The 22727-nt window shown below is 33.4% G+C and overlaps 1 protein-coding gene across 1 annotated transcript; it reads right to left on the bottom strand.

The window, feature by feature from the left end:
• Positions 1–11299: 11299 nt before the first annotated feature.
• On the bottom strand, positions 11300–19038 carry LOC114194416 (ubiquitin carboxyl-terminal hydrolase 16-like). Its single transcript, XM_028084611.2, has 11 exons — positions 18397–19038; positions 16265–17432; positions 16096–16184; positions 15808–15893; positions 15555–15717; positions 15339–15459; positions 14994–15151; positions 13643–13727; positions 13356–13565; positions 12280–12341; positions 11300–12168 (listed from the first exon to the last, which is right to left on the bottom strand). The coding sequence occupies exons 1-11, from the start codon at positions 18684–18686 to the stop codon at positions 11739–11741; spliced, it is 2862 nt and encodes a 953-aa protein (XP_027940412.2). The 5' UTR covers positions 18687–19038; the 3' UTR covers positions 11300–11738.
• Between the last annotated feature and the right edge of the window lie 3689 nt (positions 19039–22727).

Here is a 22727-nt window from a genome sequence, read left to right as displayed (position 1 = left end):
CGGAACTTGGATTTGGACCCAGTCATAATCTAGTCAACTAGCCAACTAATCTAGTCAACTAGGCTCGTCCTAACAACAACTGATCAATATAATCAGATCACTGCACCTGCTATTTTTCACGTTAAGAAGAAAAATTGGTTGAATATTTTCTTAGAGCAGTCTTCAAAGATCTCTTTTGAAGTTCACCAAGATACATCAAGATTGGTCTCTACTACATGGATCTTGGTTTGGCAAGTTGAAGGAAACAAATGTGTATTCAATCTAATTTCTAAGCTGCATTTGTTTATTCTGTTATAGTTTGAAATTCACTATATTGCTGATTTTGTTTGAAGCAAGTGTATAGTATAGCCTTGCTTATTGTGTTTGAAGCATGTGTGGGTATAGCCTTGCTTGTATGGTTTTCTTGTCTTAGAGTTAAGATTTGCTAAATGTCTTTGTAAATCTTGTAAATCTTTGAGATATAGTGAAAGAATCTTTCTAGTTGTGGTTTGTTAGAAGAAACTAGATGTAGATTCTAAGGAATCAAACCAGTATAAAATCTCTTGTGTGTGTTTTATCTCTTCTCCTATTTATCTTTGAAATGGTATAAATGATCCAAACTTTAACCATCAAAGGTTTTTCAAAAAGGTTTCGAAATTTCTAAAACTGGTTAAAGATTGTCAAAACCAATTCACCCCCTCTTGGTTGTAAAATATTGGTGCATCAAAACTAACAAACATGGATTGTTGGTGTTGGTCTCAGTGAATGATAAATGGGCCTTCATTAGTTTCAAGTGGTATATTTGAGAAGTTGAATTTGGCTATAAATTGTGAAGAGAAAAAGAAAACACCATTTGAAACCAAAAGAAGTAGATTGTCATTCACTTGAGCTAATGTTAAATATTTGATGCATGAAATCTTGTTTGATGATGGTTTGGTTTCAAAAGATTAGAAACTTTATTTCAATTGATATCAGATATTGTTTTTGTTGTTGATGGGAACTCCTCTATGATATTTTTGATTGATTAGATTTGACACTTCTTGAGCTAACATATTTATATATCATAACTTTATGAAGTTTATTAAGTGGGGAACAACTCAAGGAGAGTCAAAATTACTACATTAAAACTCAAAGATGAAGTTTTAGTTTTTGATACACTGTCGAGCATCTGTGTAGTGCCATTGGCTGCCACTTCGATAGTGGCCTCTGACGTGCAATTTAACAATCAACTATAATTTTATATTTATAATAGTGATTATTTTAATAATCGATAGTTTTTTTATTTTTTAAATATCTAAATTGGTCACTATAGTGATTAACAACTTTTGATCACTAAAATTGGTTGTTAATGAGATATTTTCTTGTAGTGATGACTGTAAATTTTCAAATGTTAACTCAGAATTTGTCCATTGATAGATCATGTTGAATTTTGCAAAAGAGATTTATAAGAAATTATTATTTTATTAATTGTCAGATATTTGATTAAAAGTTTGGCGATAAATAAATATTGTTTGCAATAATGGCTCTATTTGAAGATTTGTTTTAATCTTCTCTCTTATTTGTGAGTAATGTTTTTTTCTAATCATATGCATCACTTATATGATAGTTAGAAACTCTCATCTATTTTTTATTAATAATAGCTGGTTCATTTCTTTAGTTTGAATGATTCATAGCTTTTCTCTTTACAATAAAGAGTTTTTCATGTTAAAAATGTTTGTCACATATACTATTTTTTGTGCTTTATTTTCATTTGTGTTTCTCATATATCATTGAAAGTTAGAAAAAAAAATTATTTTACTACTTACTTCTCTACTATTGAATTGTTACTTTGATATATTTTTCCAATAAAGTGACATGACAACTCTTTGGCTATACCATATTATTTGTGGAAAGGGAAAAATGAAAGAATTGTTATTTGTGAAGAATATGGATATATCCATCTTTTGTTATCTTATTACTTATTTCTCCATTATTGAAATGTTACTTTAACATATTCTTCCACTAGAATACATCACAATTCTTGGGTTAAAAAGTTGTTTTCTTCTTGAATGATGGAGGAACCTACAAAAATGACTTCTTTGATGGACCATATTATTATTTATGAAAATAAAAATGAAAGAAATGTTATTTTTGAATAATATGCATATTTCCATCTTTTATTATTGAATTATTTGTGGAAGTTTTAAAAACCTCCTTAATTTAATAAAATATGCTAAATTTTTGTTTAAATAGCAAAGGTTTCGTAATCTCTCTTAATAATGATTGTATTTCTCCTTCCTCTCACATACTTTCCCGCCTTTTCTTCTTCCCAAAATTAATATTTTGAAATTATAAAAACAAAATGATAGTTTTAAAAGTATTTTTTTTTTCTCTTAAATCACAACTTTACATTACCTCAATTAAATATTTCCAATAATCCACTGCTGCAACTCAGAAATCACACTAGAGCTCACCATTAACGCACCTCAAAATCTCCTAAGGGAAAAAGAAACTCCTATGGGTCACTTTACTTTACCTCCAATAAATCTCCTCTTTCCAATAAGCCACTACTGCAACTCACCATTGTCATAGAAAAAAAAAGAACATAGGGGGATTTCGAAGGCAAAGAAAGAGAGAGTGAAGGACTCACTGTTGCACGGGTTACACTGCTAGGAGTTTTCAAAGGTCCTTTGATTTATTACTTTACTCAAACAACATATTATTTGCTATCTTGGTAGTTTGGAAAGCAAACTATTGTATCCAAATTTTTTGTGTTACATTTTCTTACTCACTTGTATATTTGTGATTTTAATTCTATCTACTAATTAATTTTTTTTCTTCTTTTGTAGCCAAATCATGTTTCAAGGGTTCCTAATACTCTAGCAGGAGGAAAAGAATCATATGTCGCTGGCAACCCTTAGTTTAATTTTTTTATATTTATTTTTAGTGTTAGGTACAATATTACTTCTATTTTTGTGATAGAAAAAAACTCTCTTCCAATAATATATATATATATATATATATATATATATATATATATATATATATATATATATATATATATTTGAATAGTCAACCGTTTTATATTTTTATTTTTAATTCTTGGTACATGCCTACCTTCTATTGGAATTTTTGAAAAAATATTTGAATTGTGAATCTTTAAATATGTTATGTGCGTTTTTTTATAGTGAATCATATTGTATTTTATATAATTCATGCAAAAAAAACAAATATTTTGTTTTTATTATTATAAATGGTTAAATTATTAATCTTTTAAGATTTTTTAAACAAATAAAATAAATATTCTTTATAATAAAATTCTACATTAAAAACATAGGTGTAAAATAATGATCACATAGATTTATATAGTATCTCTTACAAAAATTCTACATTTCTTGTAGGTTTCAAAATTCAATTAAAACTCATTTTATAACTTGTACATGTAACATAGGTTTAAAACCTCCTCGATATAACTCCACAGTATATTATAGGTCCCATAGATTTTTAAAAACATCTGCTAATTGCTTGTTGCGAGTCTAAAACTTTCACAGTTTGTTAGGTCAAAAATTAAATTTCTACTGAACTGAAATAAAACCTCCACTATTTAGTTAGTTTTTTTTTGTAGTGGAAGTTGAGAAATCACATATGCGACAATTTCCTTATGCATCTCTAGTAGAGAGTCCAATACGCAATGGTGCACACGTGATTAGATATAACGCAATTTATTGGTATAGTTAGTAGATTTATGTCAAATCAACAAAGAGCATATGTGAAATGGATTATAAGCATTATCATGGTACTATTTGTAAATTTAAATATTTACAAGATAATACTTTTCATATGCAATATATAAGTTATATTATTTATAGTTACAAAATAAAGGAGAGAAGGAGAAAAGAGATTAAAGACTATTTTTTTTTATGTATCATTAAGAGGAAAAATCTCTATTTATAGATGTGAAAGACAAACCAAAGGATAAACTCAAGGGTTACAATAGTTAATACAAACAATTTAAATAACATCAATAATAATCAATTATAAGTAACAATTACCAAGTCAATGAACATTCATTAATTTTATAACATTTATAAATATATAAATAATTTTATTGTTTGAAAAAGATATATATATATATATATATATATATATATATATAATATTAGTAATCAATTCATCAAAAACAATCTGTATTTTAATAATAATGAATAATACTACTATTATTAAAATTAAAATTAGTAATAGAAAAAAATAGAAATATTAGTATTATAAAAATAATATATTTCAACAATCAAATGATGTCATTCAATTCATCAAAATTGCTTTGCTAAAAGATATCATGCATTTTCTAACACCAAATCATTAAGTTAAAATAGTGTTATTAACTAGTTTTCTTACCTAAATGGAAGATCCAAACTCAATCTTATTCCCAAGCATTCAAACTCTCGCATGATGCTCTATCTACAAAAAAAAAAAACACATAGGTATTAATTATGTACTCTAATAACCGTAGAGAGACGAAGATTCATCTTGAACTCTCTCGAATCGCATGCAAACATATAGGTATTTGAGATCACAAATTTGATTGGATAGATTTGTGTTACTCTCAACTAGGACTCGTGACATATGTGATATTCACGTAGATGAAAAAGAAAATGAAAATCTAGGAATATAGAGAAATGTAGTTTTTATGTAATAAAACTCGATTAATTAATTTTTTCATTAATAAGTTAACCTTTTAATAATAAAATAATAGAATATCATTTATAAAAATTACCTCTACTTTTTCTATTTTCTATATTCTTACATAAATAGGATTAATGTATTTTTTTATTTATATTTTACTTAAGGAACACTACTTCAATTTACTCTTGAATAATTTAGGAAGCATAGTAATTGTATTTTATTTTCAGTTTTTCTTTATTTATTTTCACTTTCAATTTATAGCTTAGATATTGATTTTAATTTATTTTTTTTTAATATTTGTGGAAGAAATAGATGCATATTTCAAAACAGAAAATGAATTAAAAATAATGTGACATATTCATAATAAATAAAAGAAGGAAAATCAGAAAAAGATAACAATGAATAATTTCTCATTTTAACTTTTGTTAATGACGATAAATTATGATGTATAAATATTTTAATTTGTGTCATTTATCCGTTAAAAAAGTTTATTGATATTTATCAATAAAAAATATAATATATAAATTAATAATAATTTTATGACGATAATAGTTTATAAATTGTTATGTTAAAATTTTTTAATAAATTTAATTTTAATTTAGATTCCCACAAAAATAATTATATATTTATTATATTTTTAAAAAGAAATTATATATTTTTTAATATTCTTATATTAAGTATGATGTCCTATTATTAAAAAAAAAAATAAGTGTATCGATATATATATATTTAATATACGTGTCGTGAGCCTACTTGATCACGGGTGTGGAAGAAAAATGAAAGGGCACATTGTAATTCATGAATCATGATTCGCCATCTTTTCCCAACTTTCTCACCATATGCTCAAGCAGAACATCAATCATAGGGCCTACACAATTTTAATCTCCTTTATACATATTTCAACTTAACCAAACTCACATCTTCTTTCTTTTTTCTTCTCCGCACTCATCTTCTACTCAACCGAACAAAACATAAAAACTGCATCCCCAAAACTGTATAAACTTATCAGATTGGAGCATCCCAACCCAAGACAAGAAAAAATCTCAAACCAATATACTTTAAATCGCATGAAAAAATCTCACCTATATTCTGTTCAACTACTTACATATTTGTTATTCTAATTTAAAGAACTTTTGAAAGTTTTATAACACCAGGAATTTGCAGATTAATTGAACTTTTTCAAACATCAAAGATGATCGATCTCACAAAATGAAATACATTCGAACTATAATAGACTGATATGAAAACAAGCCTTGATTCGAGGTCAAGAAAACTCCTACAGAAAAAGGCAGAGAATAGATGAAAACTTTCTTGTTATTTTTTCATTCATTCTTTCATAGCATTTATAAGACAGAATCAGGGAATAACAAACTCATAACAAACCCACTCAAATAGTGACACGTAATATATCAATATTCCCTCACTCACTCCCCCACGTATCAAAGTTTGTAATCCACTAAATATTTTGGCATCCTGCGAACCCTTGTTGACGTCATTGTGTCAGCTACCTCATTGGTCTGGTGGATGGTGTTGATTTCTTCATTTGGGCCTGTACTGCTATCATTATTGCTCCCTAGGAAAATCACCTTGTCCTCAAGGTGATAATTCAGCTGCAATTCATTCCAATCTTCCTAAGTGGTGTGTTCCGGAGCCAATCCTTTCCACTGTACCAAAACGAATTTTACAGGAGGGGTCGTGGAATTGTCTATCTTCGAATCCAGTATAGCCATAGGAGTAATTGTCGGGCTATTACCATGGGTTTCAACTGGCATCTCAACTTGGTGAACAGGAATAGGACACGATGAGCTTTAAGCACCGAACAATGAAAAACTGGATGAATTTTGGAATTTGAAGGCAGCTCTAGCTTGTAAGCAACATGTCCAACTCGTGCTAGTATGCGAAATGGGCCATAAAACCGCTTGCCCAGCTTTGCATAAGATGAACCACGAACAGAATTTTGGCGATAGGGTCGCAACCTCACATAAACCCAATCATCAACCTGATACTCCACCTCTCTTCGCTTGCCATCTGCACTTGCCTTCATCTGATCTTGTACCTTTTGGAGTTTCCTTCGAAGAGTAATTAGCATGTCTTGTCGAGTTGAAAGTAGAGAATCAACTGCCTCCACTGACGAGGAACCCACCAAATATTGAGGAATCGAAGGAGGCTCTTTCCCATACGTGACCTGAAAAGGAGACATTCCAGTGGCTGAATGAGTGGTTGTATTATAACACCACTCTGCTAAGCCTAAATATTTTCCCCAATCATTCGGTTTGTTGTGAACCATGGAACGTAGGTACTGTTCTAAGACCCTGTTTAAAACCTCTGTCTGGCCATCCGTTTCCGGGTGAAAAGAGGTGCTCATGCGCAACTTGGTGCCACACAACCGGAATAATTCTCTCCAAAATTTGCTAATGAAAATTGGATCTCGGTCTGAGACCAAGCTACGAGGGAATCCATAGTGTTTACAGATCATATCCAAAAAAAGTTGTGCGACCTTAAAGGATGTGAAATGCGCGGGTAGCATTCCAAAATGCACTCCCTTCGAGAAGCGGTCAACAACCACCAGAATGATCGTACAGCCTTGGAAGAGTGGCAAGCCCGTAATAAAATCCAAAGACAAGTCAACCCATGGTTCTATTGGAATAGAAAGAGGTTGCAATAGTCCGGCTGGCCGCTTAGTTTCATACTTGGTTTGCATACAAGTTGCACAGTGAGCAACGAAATTTTGAACATCCTCACGCATGCCTTTCCAATAAAAATTGTGCTGGAGCCTCGACAAAGTTTTAGCAACCCCGGTATGCCCGCTGAGTGGAGTGTTGTGAAATTCCTCCAACAATACCGGAATGAAGGGATTGTCATGATTTAACCAGATTCTGCCTTTGTACAACAAGAGGTCTCGGTGGATGCTGTAGTGCGCCGGAACATTTGAGTCATTTTGTACCTCCTTAAATAATTGAACAAATTCAGCACTTGTAAGGAGAGCCTTGCGGAGTTCCTCAAGAAATAAGAAGCGAGGCATAGATAGAACAAAGAGATGGCTGTCACCAAAATCAAAAGGACGGGACAACGCATCTGCCACTACATTTGTGCTCCCTGTTTTATATTGTATGGAATAATCGAAGCCCAACAACTTCGATAAATAAACTTGTTGTTCCGGCGTTTGGATGACTTGCGACATCAACTCCTTGAGGCTGCGATGGTCCGTGAAGATTGTAAAGAAGTGCCCCAGTAAATATTGGCGCCACTTTTTAACGGCGCTGGTAATGGCATGAAGTTCCCTGACATAGGTAGATGAACGCATGAGCTTTGGGCAGAATGGTTTACTATGGAACGCTATCGGATGACCCTCCTGCATCAAAACCGCTCCCATGGCGAAGCCAGATGCGTCAGTCTCCAAGACAAAAGGCAAGTCAAAATTGGGTAATGCTAAGACCGGTGCCTCAGTCATGGCTGTCTTCAAGGTGTCAAAAGCGGTTTGAGCTTCACTGGTCCACTGGAATGCATCCTTTTTTAAAAGTGCAGTCAAGGGAAAAGCTATGGTTGCATACCCTTTTATGAATCGCCTATAAAAGCCTGTCAATCCCAGAAAGCCACGTAATGCTTTGATCGTGGAAGGGGGTGGCCAATCTAACATTGCCTGAATTTTTGAATGGTCTGGTGCCACACCAGCTGCAGAAACCACATGTCCCAAATACTCAACTTGTTGTTAGGCAAATAAACACTTAGTCCCACGCAAAAAAAATTCGCCCTGTATTAATTGTTGGAAAGTCAGCTCCAAGTGGTGAATATGAGCTTCCAATGACCTGCTATAAACCAGTATGTCGTCAAAAAAAACAATCAGGAATTTACGCATAAATGGTTTTAACAGTTCATTCATAGTTGCTTGAAACGTTGAAGGGGCGTTACAAAGCCTAAACGGCATGACCGTATACTCGTAATGCCTGTGATGCGTGCGAAAGGCGGTTTTAGGGATATCAGCTTCAGACATGCGAATTTGATGATATCCTTGCCGCAAATCCAGTTTTGAAAACCACGAAGCTCCCCCCAACTCGTCTAAGAGCTCGTCGATCGTGGGAATGGGAAACTTGTCTTTGATGGTGATCGCATTAAGGGCACGAAAGTCAACACAGAATCTCCAACTACCGTCCTTTTTCTTGACAAGCAAGACCGGGGAAGAAAAAGGGCTATGGCTTGGTTGTATCATGCCGTCAGACAACATCTCCTCAATTTGTTTCTCAATTTCTACTTTCTGGAAATGGGGATATTGATACGGACGTACAGAGATTGGTGAGGAATTGGGAATGAGGTGTATTTGGTGATCCATACGACGAGAAGGTGGTAGGGATGCCGGTTTCTGGAAAAGTTTAGAGTATTTCTTTAAGAGGGTCGATATTTGATGAATAGGATGGTTAGGGATGGCTTGTGAATTTGATGAGGGTGTAGTAGGCAGTATACGAATGTGAAAAAAACCTACAGCAGCATGTGTTTGTAGAATTCGTTTAACCTGTTGAGCTGAAATGTCACTGGGCTTTGGGGGGCATCAGCTTTAAACTCCACAAATTTCCCATCCTTAACGAACTTCATAATGAGTTGGGAATAATCGGTGACAATAGGACCCAAATTTTTGAGCCACTGGATGCCAAGGACTATGTCAGCACCACTAATGGGGAGCACATGGAGATCCACCAAGAACTTATGACCCTGAATTTTCAATTCCACCCCTGGACAGATGCTATCACACTCAAGTTCACTACCATTTCTCACCATTACTCGTAGTGTTTTAGTGGGCTGAGTCCCCAAATTCAAAAAACGTGCCATTCTGTCTTGGATAAAATTGTGAGTACTCCCCCCATCTACCAGAATAGTAGTGGGCTGGTTAGAGATGTAGCCCACTATGCGAAGGGCTTCAGGGGCTGGCAATCCAGCCAAAGCATTGAAACTTATTTGGGCTTCACTTTGGCCCAGATCTTCACCTTCTTGATGAAGCGTACTAGGATCCGCCTCTAAATGTGGGGACTTGGTTTGGACTTCATCTTCCTCATCAACGGCAACTAAAAGAAAGAAACGACCCTTGCATTTGTGACCTGGACTGAATTTTTCTTCACAGTTGTAGCATAATCCTTTCTCACGACGGGCCAACATCTCTTCGTGAGTCAACTTTTTATACTGCGACTTAGACGAGTTGGATAGCGGTGTCGGTGGCCGAGAAGGTGTGGGAAGCAATGGCAGTCCCGATGAAGATGATATGGGTAGACGATGTCGTACTGAACGACGTTGGTCATTGAGTTTGTCCTCTTGCAACTTAGCTAACATCGCGGCCTGCGTTAGAGTCTGAGGTTGCAACGCTTGAACCTCGCGACGAATATCCGGTGTCAACCCAGAAATAAAATTGCTCAACAAAAAAGTTACAGGGAGACCCACAATGCGGTTAGCAAGCCATTCAAACTCATTCAAGTAATCTTGTACTGAACCTTTCTGTGTCAACTTAAAGAGAGAACCACGAGGATCCTCATAATAAGAAGGGGCAAAACAAACCTCGAGAGCTTGAAGAAACTCTTGCCACGAAGGGATCATATTGTTCCGATGCAGCCACTGGAACCAACTGAGAGCTGGTCCCTCCATGTAAAAAGATGCAATCCGAAGTCGATCCACTTCCGGTGTGCGATGATACTCAAAAAATTGGGAGATCTTAAAGATCCAACCCATGGGGTCGGTTCCATCAAACCGTGGAACATCCAAACGGAGATGCGGTGTGAAAGGAGGGGAATCAGAGTGAAAGGAACTTTGGGTACCAGAGTGTGGGGATTGTACGTCGCGACTGGAAAGCTGAGAAGCAATAGCGTCCAAACGTGTAGTAATTTCATTTTGGTTAACGGTGAGTTTGAGAATAGCTTCTTCCAAATTGGTGATGGATTTGGAACGGGTGTTGTGGTCTGACATGTTCGCCTCTCAACGAAAGCACCAAAAAATGATATGAAAACAAGCCTTGATTCGAGGTCAAGGAACCTCCTACAGAAAAAGGCAGAGAATAGATGAAAACTTTCTTGTTATTTTTTCATTCATTCTTTCATAGCATTTATAAGACAGAATCAGGGAATAACAAACTCATAACAAACCCACTCAAATAGTGACACGTAATATATCAATATTCCCTCACTCACTTCCCCACGTATCAAAGTTTGTAATCCACTAAATATTTTGACATCCTGCGAACCCTTGTTAACGTCATTGTGTCAGCTACCTCATTGGTCTGGTGGATGGTGTTGATTTCTTCATTTGGGCCTGTACTGCTATCATAGACCCTCCGTCCAACTTTTCTTAGCATTTTGTAAGAAAAACACATTCCATAACATACATACAATCGAGCTTTTAAAACCACGTAAAGCGCTTAGTGAGGAACTCGCAAAAAATTATAGAACGTACTTGATTTACGTTTTCTTTAAATACAAGTTTGAGTATTTAGTCTTGTTCAATCAACCAAAAAGTAATATGTTCTATTATTCATACTAAGCTATTTCTTTTAAACTCTTCAAATAGCATTCATTCTTAATTGCGAATTAGGTTTTTAAGCACATTATAGAGCCTGTTTCGTTCCAATCACATTCAAGATTCAAAATAAAATAGAGACATTAAATGTGTTGATTGCTACTGAACCTGGGCAAAGAAACAGAAAGATATATTATTTGCTACTGAACATCTGAAATGTTTGATTTACAAAAGAAAGAAAAGTATGAGTGTAGAAATAACTAAATGATTTGGGATTTGATGAGAATGAGAGCAGCCTAACCTACAAATATATTATTATTAACGGTTCAGGGCATCCCAACCTTTGTATAACTTGACTTTATACACCACAATTTCTATCCTGCTCTCTGTACAGAGTCAGTGAGTCTCCCTAAACTAACGCTAGTCCTACTACTTGTATCTATCTAACTTCCTATTCCTATGCTCTATAATTATGTCAGGATCAAAAAGGGCAAACACCTCCACCATTCCTTTAACTATCTACCAAGCCTGTTCCTGTACAAAACACCTTTGAACCTGGGGGAGGTGCTTCCAACCCAGTTCAATGCACCAAAACTGAATCATGTCGCTCAAATATCACAAGAGGGAAAATATCTAGTGTGGGGAGAAGACGACAATGCAGGGGAAATGTTGGAGTCTGAATTTCTAAACGTGCCGCCTGAGCCGCGTCCCAAATCACCAAAAATATAACCAGCAAAGTCATCCGTGCTGGTTGAATCACTCGTGCTATCTGTACTGCAAGAACCTTCATCGGAATTGCTGCTGATAAGGGATGAATTATCACTTGATGAATCTTCTTCCCAAATCCTTCTCTGGCGGAGAAACTTTGAATACATAGTATCCAAGGAAGGTGAACCATCTGCACAAGTCAAATTAACTCCAGCACCAGAAACAGTAGATAGTCGTCCTTTCACTATGGTAGTTTTTCCATTGAGTTTCCATTTTAAATCTGAAGATACTATACTGTTCCTGATTGATCTAGGGGCCCTAGGTGAGCACCTACCAGGAGGTTCAGAGAGTCAGGGAAGCATGAAATGATATAAAGAAACCTAAGACAGAAGTGACCAATAAGATATCAACCAAAACAGAAATCCATAATCAGAAGGTTACCTTGCATAAAAAAGCATGTAAGCTCCTTTTGCCAAGACGCTTTCCAATTCAACAGATGTCACCTGCAAGACAAGTACGATTGATGATTAAATGTGTTTTAAGCTACATCTGCAGTGCAAACATCAATAGATCAAAAATAGACTCTGTATCTTAAATCCACAAACACAATGCAAGTACAAGATTAGCATCCTTGGGCGTAGTGGTCCAAACTCAGTATCTTGTGAATGACTTAACCCATTAAGTCTCTTTACATGAAATCTATGTAATAGGATCTAATATAGCCACGTAACAGGTTTTGCAGATTTCCTCATTAGCAGAATTAACTTCAGTTAACTTTTTGGTAAAACTGCTCATGTACATTTGAATCAATTAACATAAGGTGTAAAACTTCAACCTTCACTTAGCTTAAACTCTCCAAGGACTAAACTGTACCTTTCTAGATTGATGTTTCACCAACAACAGAGTGAGAGCACGGATTTGAAGGACATGTTCATCCATATAATTTGAGTTTTAAATCTGCTAGTATTCATCAATGTCTTTGATCAATTTGTTTTAAGGATATTTTATTTGCAGCTTCATGAATAGAGAAAAAATTTATTTCCCCGGAGTTAATCTTTTCCCAAACAATCAAAGGGAGAAATTTGACTACCATGTTCACACACTGAACCAAGAAGTAGATCTGATGGAAATGGCTTTACATAAATTAATTTGTGGAGCTTTCACTCATTGACTCACTTCAGTCAGTGTCCTGACCTTTTATCATTCATTTATGGGCCTCAGTTCAGGCTGGATCCTTGCATTGTATGATTTGAAGTTCTATTGTATTGTTGACACAAATTTGTTTTCAATATAAATGATAGAATTACTGATAATAAAAGTTTTTTTAAACAGATCATACAGATCCACTAAGACTATGTACTTCAAACTTTATTCAAATATTGCTTATAACAAACTACAGACGGCAATTTCAGCTTATGAGTAACCAATGGGTAAGGGAAAGCATAAATCCTCAATATATATAAGAACCATATAAATATGCTCTCACAGAAATTCAAATAAATAAAAACTTGACATACCACGCTATCATCAACCTTGAACCACCTGCTTTGAAAATTCTTCACATAGCATACATAGTGACCCGAAAAAGCAGCATTCATGTTATCCAGGTGAACAACTACCCCATATAGCCTGTATATAGCCAAATCACTCGTCCCACTCATAAAAGGTGCCAAGTCAAGTATTTCAGGAAACTGGATAGGTTTATTGAGCTTCCCAAATTTTCCTGACTGCAACACAGCAAATATTTAATCTTCATACAAGATAGGTGGCAAAACCTTCACCTTAAATTTATCACAAAAAATACCTTAAATCTCTTTAATGCAATTGTAAGAACATTAGGTGCCTCCAAAACTGTCATTCTCTTCTTGGCCTTCTCATAAGACTTACACCTGTTTGACATAGAAAAGTAAGGAAACTATTTTAATTAGACAGAAAAAGAAATAAAATTCAAACAATAATGTACCACAAACAGTGTGACAAAGATAACCACACTTAACACATGAAGTTTTAAAAACAAGAGAACAAACATTAACGAAATTTTTGGCCAACAGAACAATGGAGGAAAAAGAAGATAAACAAGAAAACAATTCTCTTTTGGGCAATGAATCTTGATAAACAATTCTCTTTTGGGCTCTATTACCCAACTCCTTTGTTAAATCAGACTCAGAGAATAAGAATAAATAGAGAAAATATAATCCTTAAATAATAATTAATTTTTATATAGAAAATATAATTAAAAAAGATAAGAATAAATATATGCTAGTTTAAATAATATTGATTTTTTTATAAAAAAAATGAAATTAAAAAAATAATTAATTTTACGTGAAAATACAATAACACTTATATATTAACTTAAATAATAGTTAATTTTTTCTTAGAATATAATATTATTTTTTTTATAATAAAAAATAAAATAAAAGTTGATAAGATTAAAGTTGTCAGTGTAAGAAGAAAAAAAATGAAAAAAGCATTTTACATCTTAAAATATTACTTTATATTTATTGTTGAGCTCACTGTTCATCTTTTTCAACCAATTCATCTTTCTCCTATGTTCATCTTCTAGTTTCATCTTCTGGGTTCATCTCCTCCCTTCTCACTGATAATGTTCATCCTCTCTCCTATTCTCTTTACTATTCAAAGGATGATTCATAATGGGAATCGTGATTCATGCAATTTTGGGACCGAATCACACGATTCAATCATGATACAGGAGCAAAAGAAATTGTTTCTGCGATTCATATCGCACAAGAGATGAATCACAATGAATCGCACGATTTGTATCGTGCATAGTTTGATACTACTTACTACAATGGTTACAACACATTTCTACAACAATGCCAAGCTATTATCAGTAAAAATAAAAACTTCAAGTTCCACTACCTCTACTTTTCTTGAATGGAAAATATTAAGCTAAAAGAGAGGAAAATATCACCTAACTTCAAAAACTAATATACTCTTTGAGCCAGTTGAGTTATATAATACTGAAAGCAACATCAAGAATCCCACTACCTGTATTTTTCTTGAATGAAAATAATAAGCTAAAAGAGGCAAATATCACCTAACTTCAATACGGTATGCACCAACATATTCTTTAGGCCTGTTGAGTTATATAATATTGAAAGCAACAGCAGAAAACAATAATATTTGAAACCAACCTGACACAGTTGTACTTGTTTTCCCCATCCAGAGTCTCAGCAGTTGTAAACTGTCGAAGGGCATCCTCCAGGGTTGCTATCTCCCCATCTATCTCAACAGTCAGATCCATCATCCTTTCTTGACGCTCAGATTTCCCTCCACACTTCATGCATTTTATCTGCCAATATATTACCAGCTTCACATCATTGCGCATCATACTTCCATCAGCAAATGATGGCAAGAATAATTGCTCTAAGTATTTAAAAAACAATCCAACACTGTATTGTACCCATAATTGGGGAAGTTATTAAACAGCTACAGATAATTGCAATTTTTTCAGATAAAAGAAAAATATATAAGTTTACCTTTGATTGAAGATAACCTCCAAAAGTTAGGCCCATTAAATTGGTTTCCTCTCTTAATGAGTCTGATGTTTTATCCCCAGAATCCATAAGGCAAACAGATTGCATTGTCTCAACAGCAAGCCTGTTAAATATTACACGACTTGTTAAATAGAAGTGAAATATGTGACAAGAATTATAAAATATCAAACTACACTGATTCAATGATGTAAATAACACCTTAGAAACTCATGTGCATCTTCTTCTCTACCATTACCAAGTTGACTCCCAATATTCTGTAGTTGAGAGAGTAAGCCCACAGGTGAAATGGGAGATTTTGTGTCTTTCGACTTCAAAATCAAACTTTCAAACTCACAGGTGAAACACCACTTTTTATTTGCACCTGGAATTAAATCAAATATTAACCCGGGAACATTAACACAGTATTCGAGTGCATGATGATTCCAATATGAAACTATGATTGCATACATACATGATTTAGAATGAAGTCCTTGAAGTAAATAAGCAGTCAGGGGTGGTGTAAAAGCCAAGCACTGGAGTACAGCATTAGCATAACAGCTGAAAATGACAGTACAATCAAGAACAAAAAGTGAAAACACTTCTATAAGTGGTAAGTGGTTGATTCTATAAGAAAACACAAGAAACTAACAATGTAGATCAATCAATTACTAACATGGAAAGGAACAACATAATGCAGTAACACTATTAAACTATTTAATAAAAATATCATAAATAGTGAACACAAATAATTTCAAATTACCTGTTTCCACAGTTTATAAGACCAAATGGTTGCAACTGCACTCTGTTCAAGTTAAAAAGCTTGACAAACAAATCATATGGAAAATGACCCTGCAACAAATTAGTGGACAATGTCAGATACTGGCTCCTATTGGCACAGAAGAACGGAAAAAGACTTCTTCAGTAGTAACCTTGTCACTATATTTTCCGGCGATATTACTCCCAACAGCTAATGGGAAAGGTTTAGATGATTTTGATCCTCTAAACTGGTCAGAAACTTTCTGGACAGATGTTTCCAGGTCATTCTTAGACTTTGGCGAGCTAAAAACCCTAGATGAAGTTACAGTGCCAGACTGGATACCCTTATTCCCACATTGTGTACTATAACGTGAATGTTCTTCCTTTTTAGAAACTAACTTCGTATCAGCAATTGCACATGGCAGACCTCTACTTTCAGCTAACTCCAAGGTGCTAGTAGGGTTGATAACATGATTTGATACCCTAGAACCAACTGTTTGCAAATTATGGATGCTCACAGCATCAGCACAACCTGAAGAATCAACTACATTTTTCTCTGAAGATGATGATCCTGGCATATTGTTCTCAACTGATTTTGGGAAAGAATCACCCTGGGATGGAAGATGGTCACTATTTGAGTCATCTTTTAACCTTGTTGAATCAAGTGTTTCATTCCAGAATTCAGAAGACACTGTGGAAGGCTCAATTGTTGACCCTTTCCGCATACGCAAACCAGAACTGCCATCTGATGAAGTGAGCTTACTCTCTTCTTTGCCCAAACCAGGTGTAGTTTGATATAATTTATGCATTGCTGGATAATCATCTACCGAATCGACCAAACTAACAAACTTAGGTGATAATGGAACGGATTCATCAATGTCGTTATGACTTGAAGTGGTATCAGAAGTGTCATGGGTGTGATCCACAAAAATATGTCCCTCAGATCTCTCGTGCTCATTTGAGATGACACTCTCACAGACAGAAGAATCATCAGAAGATTCACTGGCACCAGTGGAAGCTGAAAATCCAGAAAATGAATTACTGGATAATTCTGAATTAGAGCCTGTAACATTTCCCTCTTGAAGAGACTCATCTCTTGCACTATCATCCTTTGCTCTTGAAATATTAGAACTGCTCTTTTCAGACAAGTGATCCTCAGATGCCGTTGCATACTCTGTGCTTTCAGTCTGAGAACTATGTTCATGGATTCTGCGATAGTCAGGATCTGCCACATTCTTTCTAAGATCACTAACTAAGTCATCAGTCTGGCAAGTTGCGATGGCTGGATGGCATTCTTCTTTGTGACCTTGACGCCAATGAACGATTTGGCACTTTCCAGAACTAAAACACATGAAAACAAAAGTCAGCAATATTAACAAAATAATTTTCTTAAAAAGTTAAGACAGAAACATGCAGACGAGAAACAATGAATCAGAAAACTTTGTAACGTTGATTGGACTGTCATGTAAGTTAAATCACTACACAAACTGTACAAGAACACAAAATCCAAGAACCTAAAGAAGGTCTTTAAAACGTGAATGCATAACTTCCGGCTATAAAATTTCATTCCCTAAACTTGAGAAAAACACTTAATATACCACATGTTTGGTTCAGATTTACTAAAGACTTGCAATTTTCCTTTTAATTCTAAAAGCTACAAAGAGTAGCTTCTCCTTTATATGAGGATGAGACGGGCAATATGTATATTTCATATTGGACACCAAACAAACACAACGTAGAATTTATTTCACACGGAAAGAGTGTTCAAGTTCTGTTTTATGTTCATACCCAAACTTACACGATTCTTTATTTTCACAGACAACAAACCTTCACTTTGTAGAAAGCCACAAACAACTGATCTCGTGATCGTTTAACATGTTCAAGGACCAAGCAACAGAATTTGCATGTTTTTCCTTTACGGTTTACAAACAAACTAGCCTATCATAGGCCACACGCCCAACACGGAACCCCGTGCAGTTAACGAATTACAGCAAAAAATTAAAAAATAAAAAACTAAAAAATAAGTATCCATATTCAACACAAAGCACAGCAGTAACAAAAGTATTTAAAAGCAAAAAGAGACACGACTTCTGTTTTTTTCTTCTATTTCCAATTTGCAGAATATGAGCACCTAAATTGAGTCTATCCCCTCATAATCCTAACGGCTACTTAGCTACATATACACCCACAGAAAGAGAAAAGTTAAACAACACAGTGTAGAAAAAATGGATAGCAAAGAGAAAGATAAAAAAATAAATAAATAAGTATAATCAACCATATAGAAGAAATTAAATCGAGAGCGCACCAGTAGTGAACCGCTTTGCACCTCGCGCAACGTGTAGTGGTGGGAGAGAAACACACGGCGCATACTTTGTTCTTCGGGACTGAAACGGCGCCGTAGCGGTAATACGAAGCCTCGGTCTCGGCCCTAACAGTCTCCTCCTCGGCGAGAACAAGGAGCCGCTTGATCTCCTCCGCCCTGGCCTCCGCGCGCCGCCACCTGCGACGGAGCACGAAGCTGATCGCCGGCAAGACGAGGCAGACCACCGCGACGAGGACCAGGCTCCGAAACCCTAGATCGATGGTGACACGCATTTATCCAGCGAATGCGAGGGAACGCGCGCGGAGGCGCATGGACGGTGTGATAGCGAGCGATCGCGGTAGGGGTCTCTCTCTGGCTGGGCGGTGACGGCGACGCGGGTGAGGTTAGCGGGGAAAAACGAGTATGGTAGTGGGAGAGAAGGCATATGTAGCTGGAAGAAGCAGAGTGAAGGTCGGTGACGTGTCACGCGTGAGTGTGTGAAATTGGAATTTTAACGGAAGAGGAAGAAGATGATGAAAGTGCGTTGCAAAGTTCGATTTGGGCAAGGGAGAAGAAACAAAGAGAGATTGTTCCGTTTCTGCTGCAGAAGATGAATGATGAAAATGGAATTTTACCTTATTTGGGAATTTAGGAGGAGGAGAGATAAACGAGGGTGGTAAATAAAATAATATATAATTAATAATTAATTGTTTCCGTTGAGATAGGTTGTTACGGAATTTAAGAAATTGATGGTCGAGGGAAAGGAATTTAGCAACACTGAATTGACTGAATTCTATATTCTCTCGTCAAAATATTATTCTTAATAAATTTAGAGTTTGATGTAAAAAGAAATTCTTTAATTTATCTTAATTGTAAGTTTTTTAACCATTTTTACAGTCCACGTTTCCATAAATTTATCCGTAAACAGAAAATTAGTAATGAAATATTAAATTCATGAATCAGTAGACTAAAACTAATTGAGCAATTTAATCAATGAAAATCTCGTTTTAGTTTGAAATTTCATTTGGCTTTGTTTAACATACTATAAATGGGTTTTATTTGGTTAAAACTATCTTCTTTGTAAAGTTTTAAATCTTTTTATTTTTTCCTTAAATATGGAACAATTCAAATTTTATTGACAAGAATACTTGAAATTTTGAAAAACATTTGAATAATTTGTAGAGTTATTCATCTAAAATTAGTATAGTAAGATCATAAATTGAGAATCTTACATTAAAAATCATCATTCTTTCTTTTATTCTTAATTTAATTTGGAGTATATTTTCAAGCAATATTGTCTCATAATTTGTTTGCTTTTTGAATTGTGTTATTCTTGATTAGGGTGGTCAGAGAGAGTTTTCTTGTGATAAGGTTTCACAAATGATGTTATATTATATACGTTATAAGATTTAAGATTTTAGGTTGTATTGTGTGCTTTCTTGTTTTTCTTAAGGGCTTGTGAAACTTGAAAATTTTTGTGGATTAACATAATTAGGATAATTAAACAACCGATTTAGCTCATTTTGTGAAGGTAAATTAATATAATTCTTTATATTTTTCTTGTCCTTATCTGATACTACTATTAATTGCATCGATTTTACATTGTATGGTAGCATGGTTAATTATAGTTATAATATTAAGCAGAAGAACATTTTAAATTTTAAAGAAAAAAAATATATCATATAATAAAACACTGAAGGGAGTTATTACATTTAAAAAAATAGGTGTAAGAAATTTATATGATTAAAAAATACGATATATATATATATATATATATATATATATATATATATATATATATATATATATATATATATATATATATATATATATATATATATATCTTATAATATAACGTACTTTTAGGTATGACTTAGTATATTTTCTTTCTTCCCAGTTACAACATCGTCATTCTTACAGCAAATGTAGCAATGTCAAAAAACACAGACAAATATAAAATTATTTTTCAATTCTTCTAAAATATAGATATTCCAGATTTCCAAATATATGTTAGATAAAGCATAACTACATTTCTATATTTAAAAAAATGAAGAATATGACACAAAAATAATATAATATCATTTCAGACCATGATATTTTATATTAAAATCAGACCGTAATTGCAATTTTTGAGGATATTTTAATAACTCTACCGTATGCATATAATATATTTACGAGCAGTATATTATATGAAAAGTAAAAAATTATCATGTAATAATTTCGTATATGAAAAGTATAAAATTTCAGCATCAATTATTAAAAATAAACATCAATGTAAGCTACCTAACAATAGCAAGAAAAATCAAAATAGTTGGTCTGGTATGAAATTGGTGAGTAGGTGTGGTATGGAATACGTTTTCTATTGTAGAATTTGGAGTGCCTTCACTCTTCAAAAGTCCTAATCACGTGGAGAAAACCATTTATAGACAATAACAATCACTATCACACGAGGTTTTGACTTTCTCATTAATATTTTTTTAAAATATTTTCCTTAAAGAGACTGAATGAATTACTTTTCATATAATTTTTTTTAGGCCGCACAAATTAGAATATATCATTTTAAATCTTATTTAAGAAAATCTGAGATATAAACTTTCTTATAAAAAAGATCTTAAATTTAAGACAATGTATTTTACCATTAAAAAAATAATATTAATAAAATATAATAATACTGATACTATTATATTTTAAATGATCTTATAATTAATTATTTTTAGATTTTTCCGAATGTTTTCAAACAATGATCGTATATTTCTTTCTCACAATATCTTTCAATCTTGTTCTTGAATTTTTAGCGTTGGACAAATCTTAGCGTTGTTCTCATTAATTAGAGTTGTTATTAGAATCAATATTTTCAAATAAGTCATTTACTTCTTTGACTTTTTTTGGATTTAATCTATTTGTAGCTTGAGATGGTGAGATGGTTAGACTTTGGTGTATCTAAAGGTCTCTTACATTTGTAACACATTCATTTTTCTGTTCATTTTCTTTTATCAAATCATGTGTACTTAGTCTTAGAATTCTCTCAAACTTCTTGGTTATGAGAGTAGTGACATCATTTGAGTTGTTTCGGTCTTTGTCTGCCTCTCTATATTCCTATTCCACAACTTTCAAGGTTTTAGCTTTATCTTTAGCTCTATAGAGTCATCATCGTTTTTGGCTTTAGATTCTCGTACTTATCATATATTATGTGGGATCTTTATGTTCTGCTGAATTTTGCCATATTCTGATTTTCTTTTCTGGAGCAGCAACCTTAGCTTTTTTTTTTTTTTTTTCATAGGTAACACATTGTTCTCCATATTTATACATACTGTTCTCCATATTTATATGTATAACAGTTTTCTGTTTAAGTCATAATTTGTTTTTTGGAGAAGCAAATTCTGACTTTCGATTTGGTTCATCGTGGTTGAAATACGAGCCGGAATTCAGTTACTGAGAAATCGAATTCTGAGCTGAATTTATTTTTTTTTTAATTTTTTAATTTTACTAAAATAAAGGAGAAGGAAAAAAAAGAAGTTATATGTTTTTTAATGAGAACATATTTATTTATATGGTTAGATTTTATTAAATTATACTTTTAAATTAATTTTTTTTATTTTCATTTATTAAACAATAGGAGATGGGAATAAAAATTAAGAAATGAAAAATGTATAAGTATATGGAACAAATAAAAATTCAAATATGAAAGAAATAAAAAATAAATGTACAAGTATACTTAATAAAATTTGAAAATGAAAGAACTAAAAATGTAAAAACATAGAAATTATATAAAGAAAAAATAATCAAAAATTATGAAATGGTAGAAAATAATGGTAGTAAAAATTGTGAAATTAGAAATAAGGTGTTAAGAAATAAGTAGTGTTTTATTTTAGAAAAGAATGACAGTAAAATTTTGAATATAACAATATTGGCATAAAGATTTTGTTATAAAGTTATTTAGACAAGCCTAAATAAATTGAAAAGTTAAAAGTCAATAGAAGTCTTATGGAAGGGATAAAAGATAATACAAAATTTTAATATAGTTAATGATGTGATGTGAACTCTCTAAGGTCAAAGTTGTGAGAACAATGATTTTTTGTGTGTCTTGTTGTTTGAGAGTATGACCACTTTCTTAAGCATCCTCCTTCTGTGATGTTCATCCCATTCCTAATTCTAGATGATTTGAACTGACCCTTTATGTTCCTTCTTGTGGTTGGATGAGGCCAAAGTTGTGATATGGTGGCCAATATTCTTCCTGCCTTCACTACAAAAAATTTAAGTAAATATGGCGGTTTTAATATTGCGGTTATGAAAAATCGCCATAATTTGCTTCATAATACGACAATTCTATAACT

The sequence above is a fragment of the Vigna unguiculata genome, chromosome 8 (assembly GCF_037176805.1).
Source record: "Vigna unguiculata cultivar grain cowpea cultivar isolate G323 ecotype 2 chromosome 8, ASM3717680v1, whole genome shotgun sequence".
In the NCBI taxonomy this organism is placed as follows: Eukaryota; Viridiplantae; Streptophyta; class Magnoliopsida; order Fabales; family Fabaceae; genus Vigna; species Vigna unguiculata.
The sequence above is the reverse complement of the archived record's forward strand: the minus strand, read 5'-3'. Positions and strand labels throughout refer to the sequence as shown.

Coding starts and splice junctions, on each gene's coding strand:
- LOC114194416 (XM_028084611.2), bottom strand. CDS start 18,686: ATGCGTGTCACCATCGATCTAGGGTTTCGGAGCCTGGTCCTCGTCGCG. Junction 17,433..18,396: donor TGCAAAGCGGTTCACTACTG/GTGCGCTCTCGA, acceptor CATGTGTTTTAG/TTCTGGAAAGTGCCAAATCG. Junction 12,169..12,279: donor TACATGCTTTTTTATGCAAG/GTAACCTTCTGA, acceptor ACCTCCTGGTAG/GTGCTCACCTAGGGCCCCTA.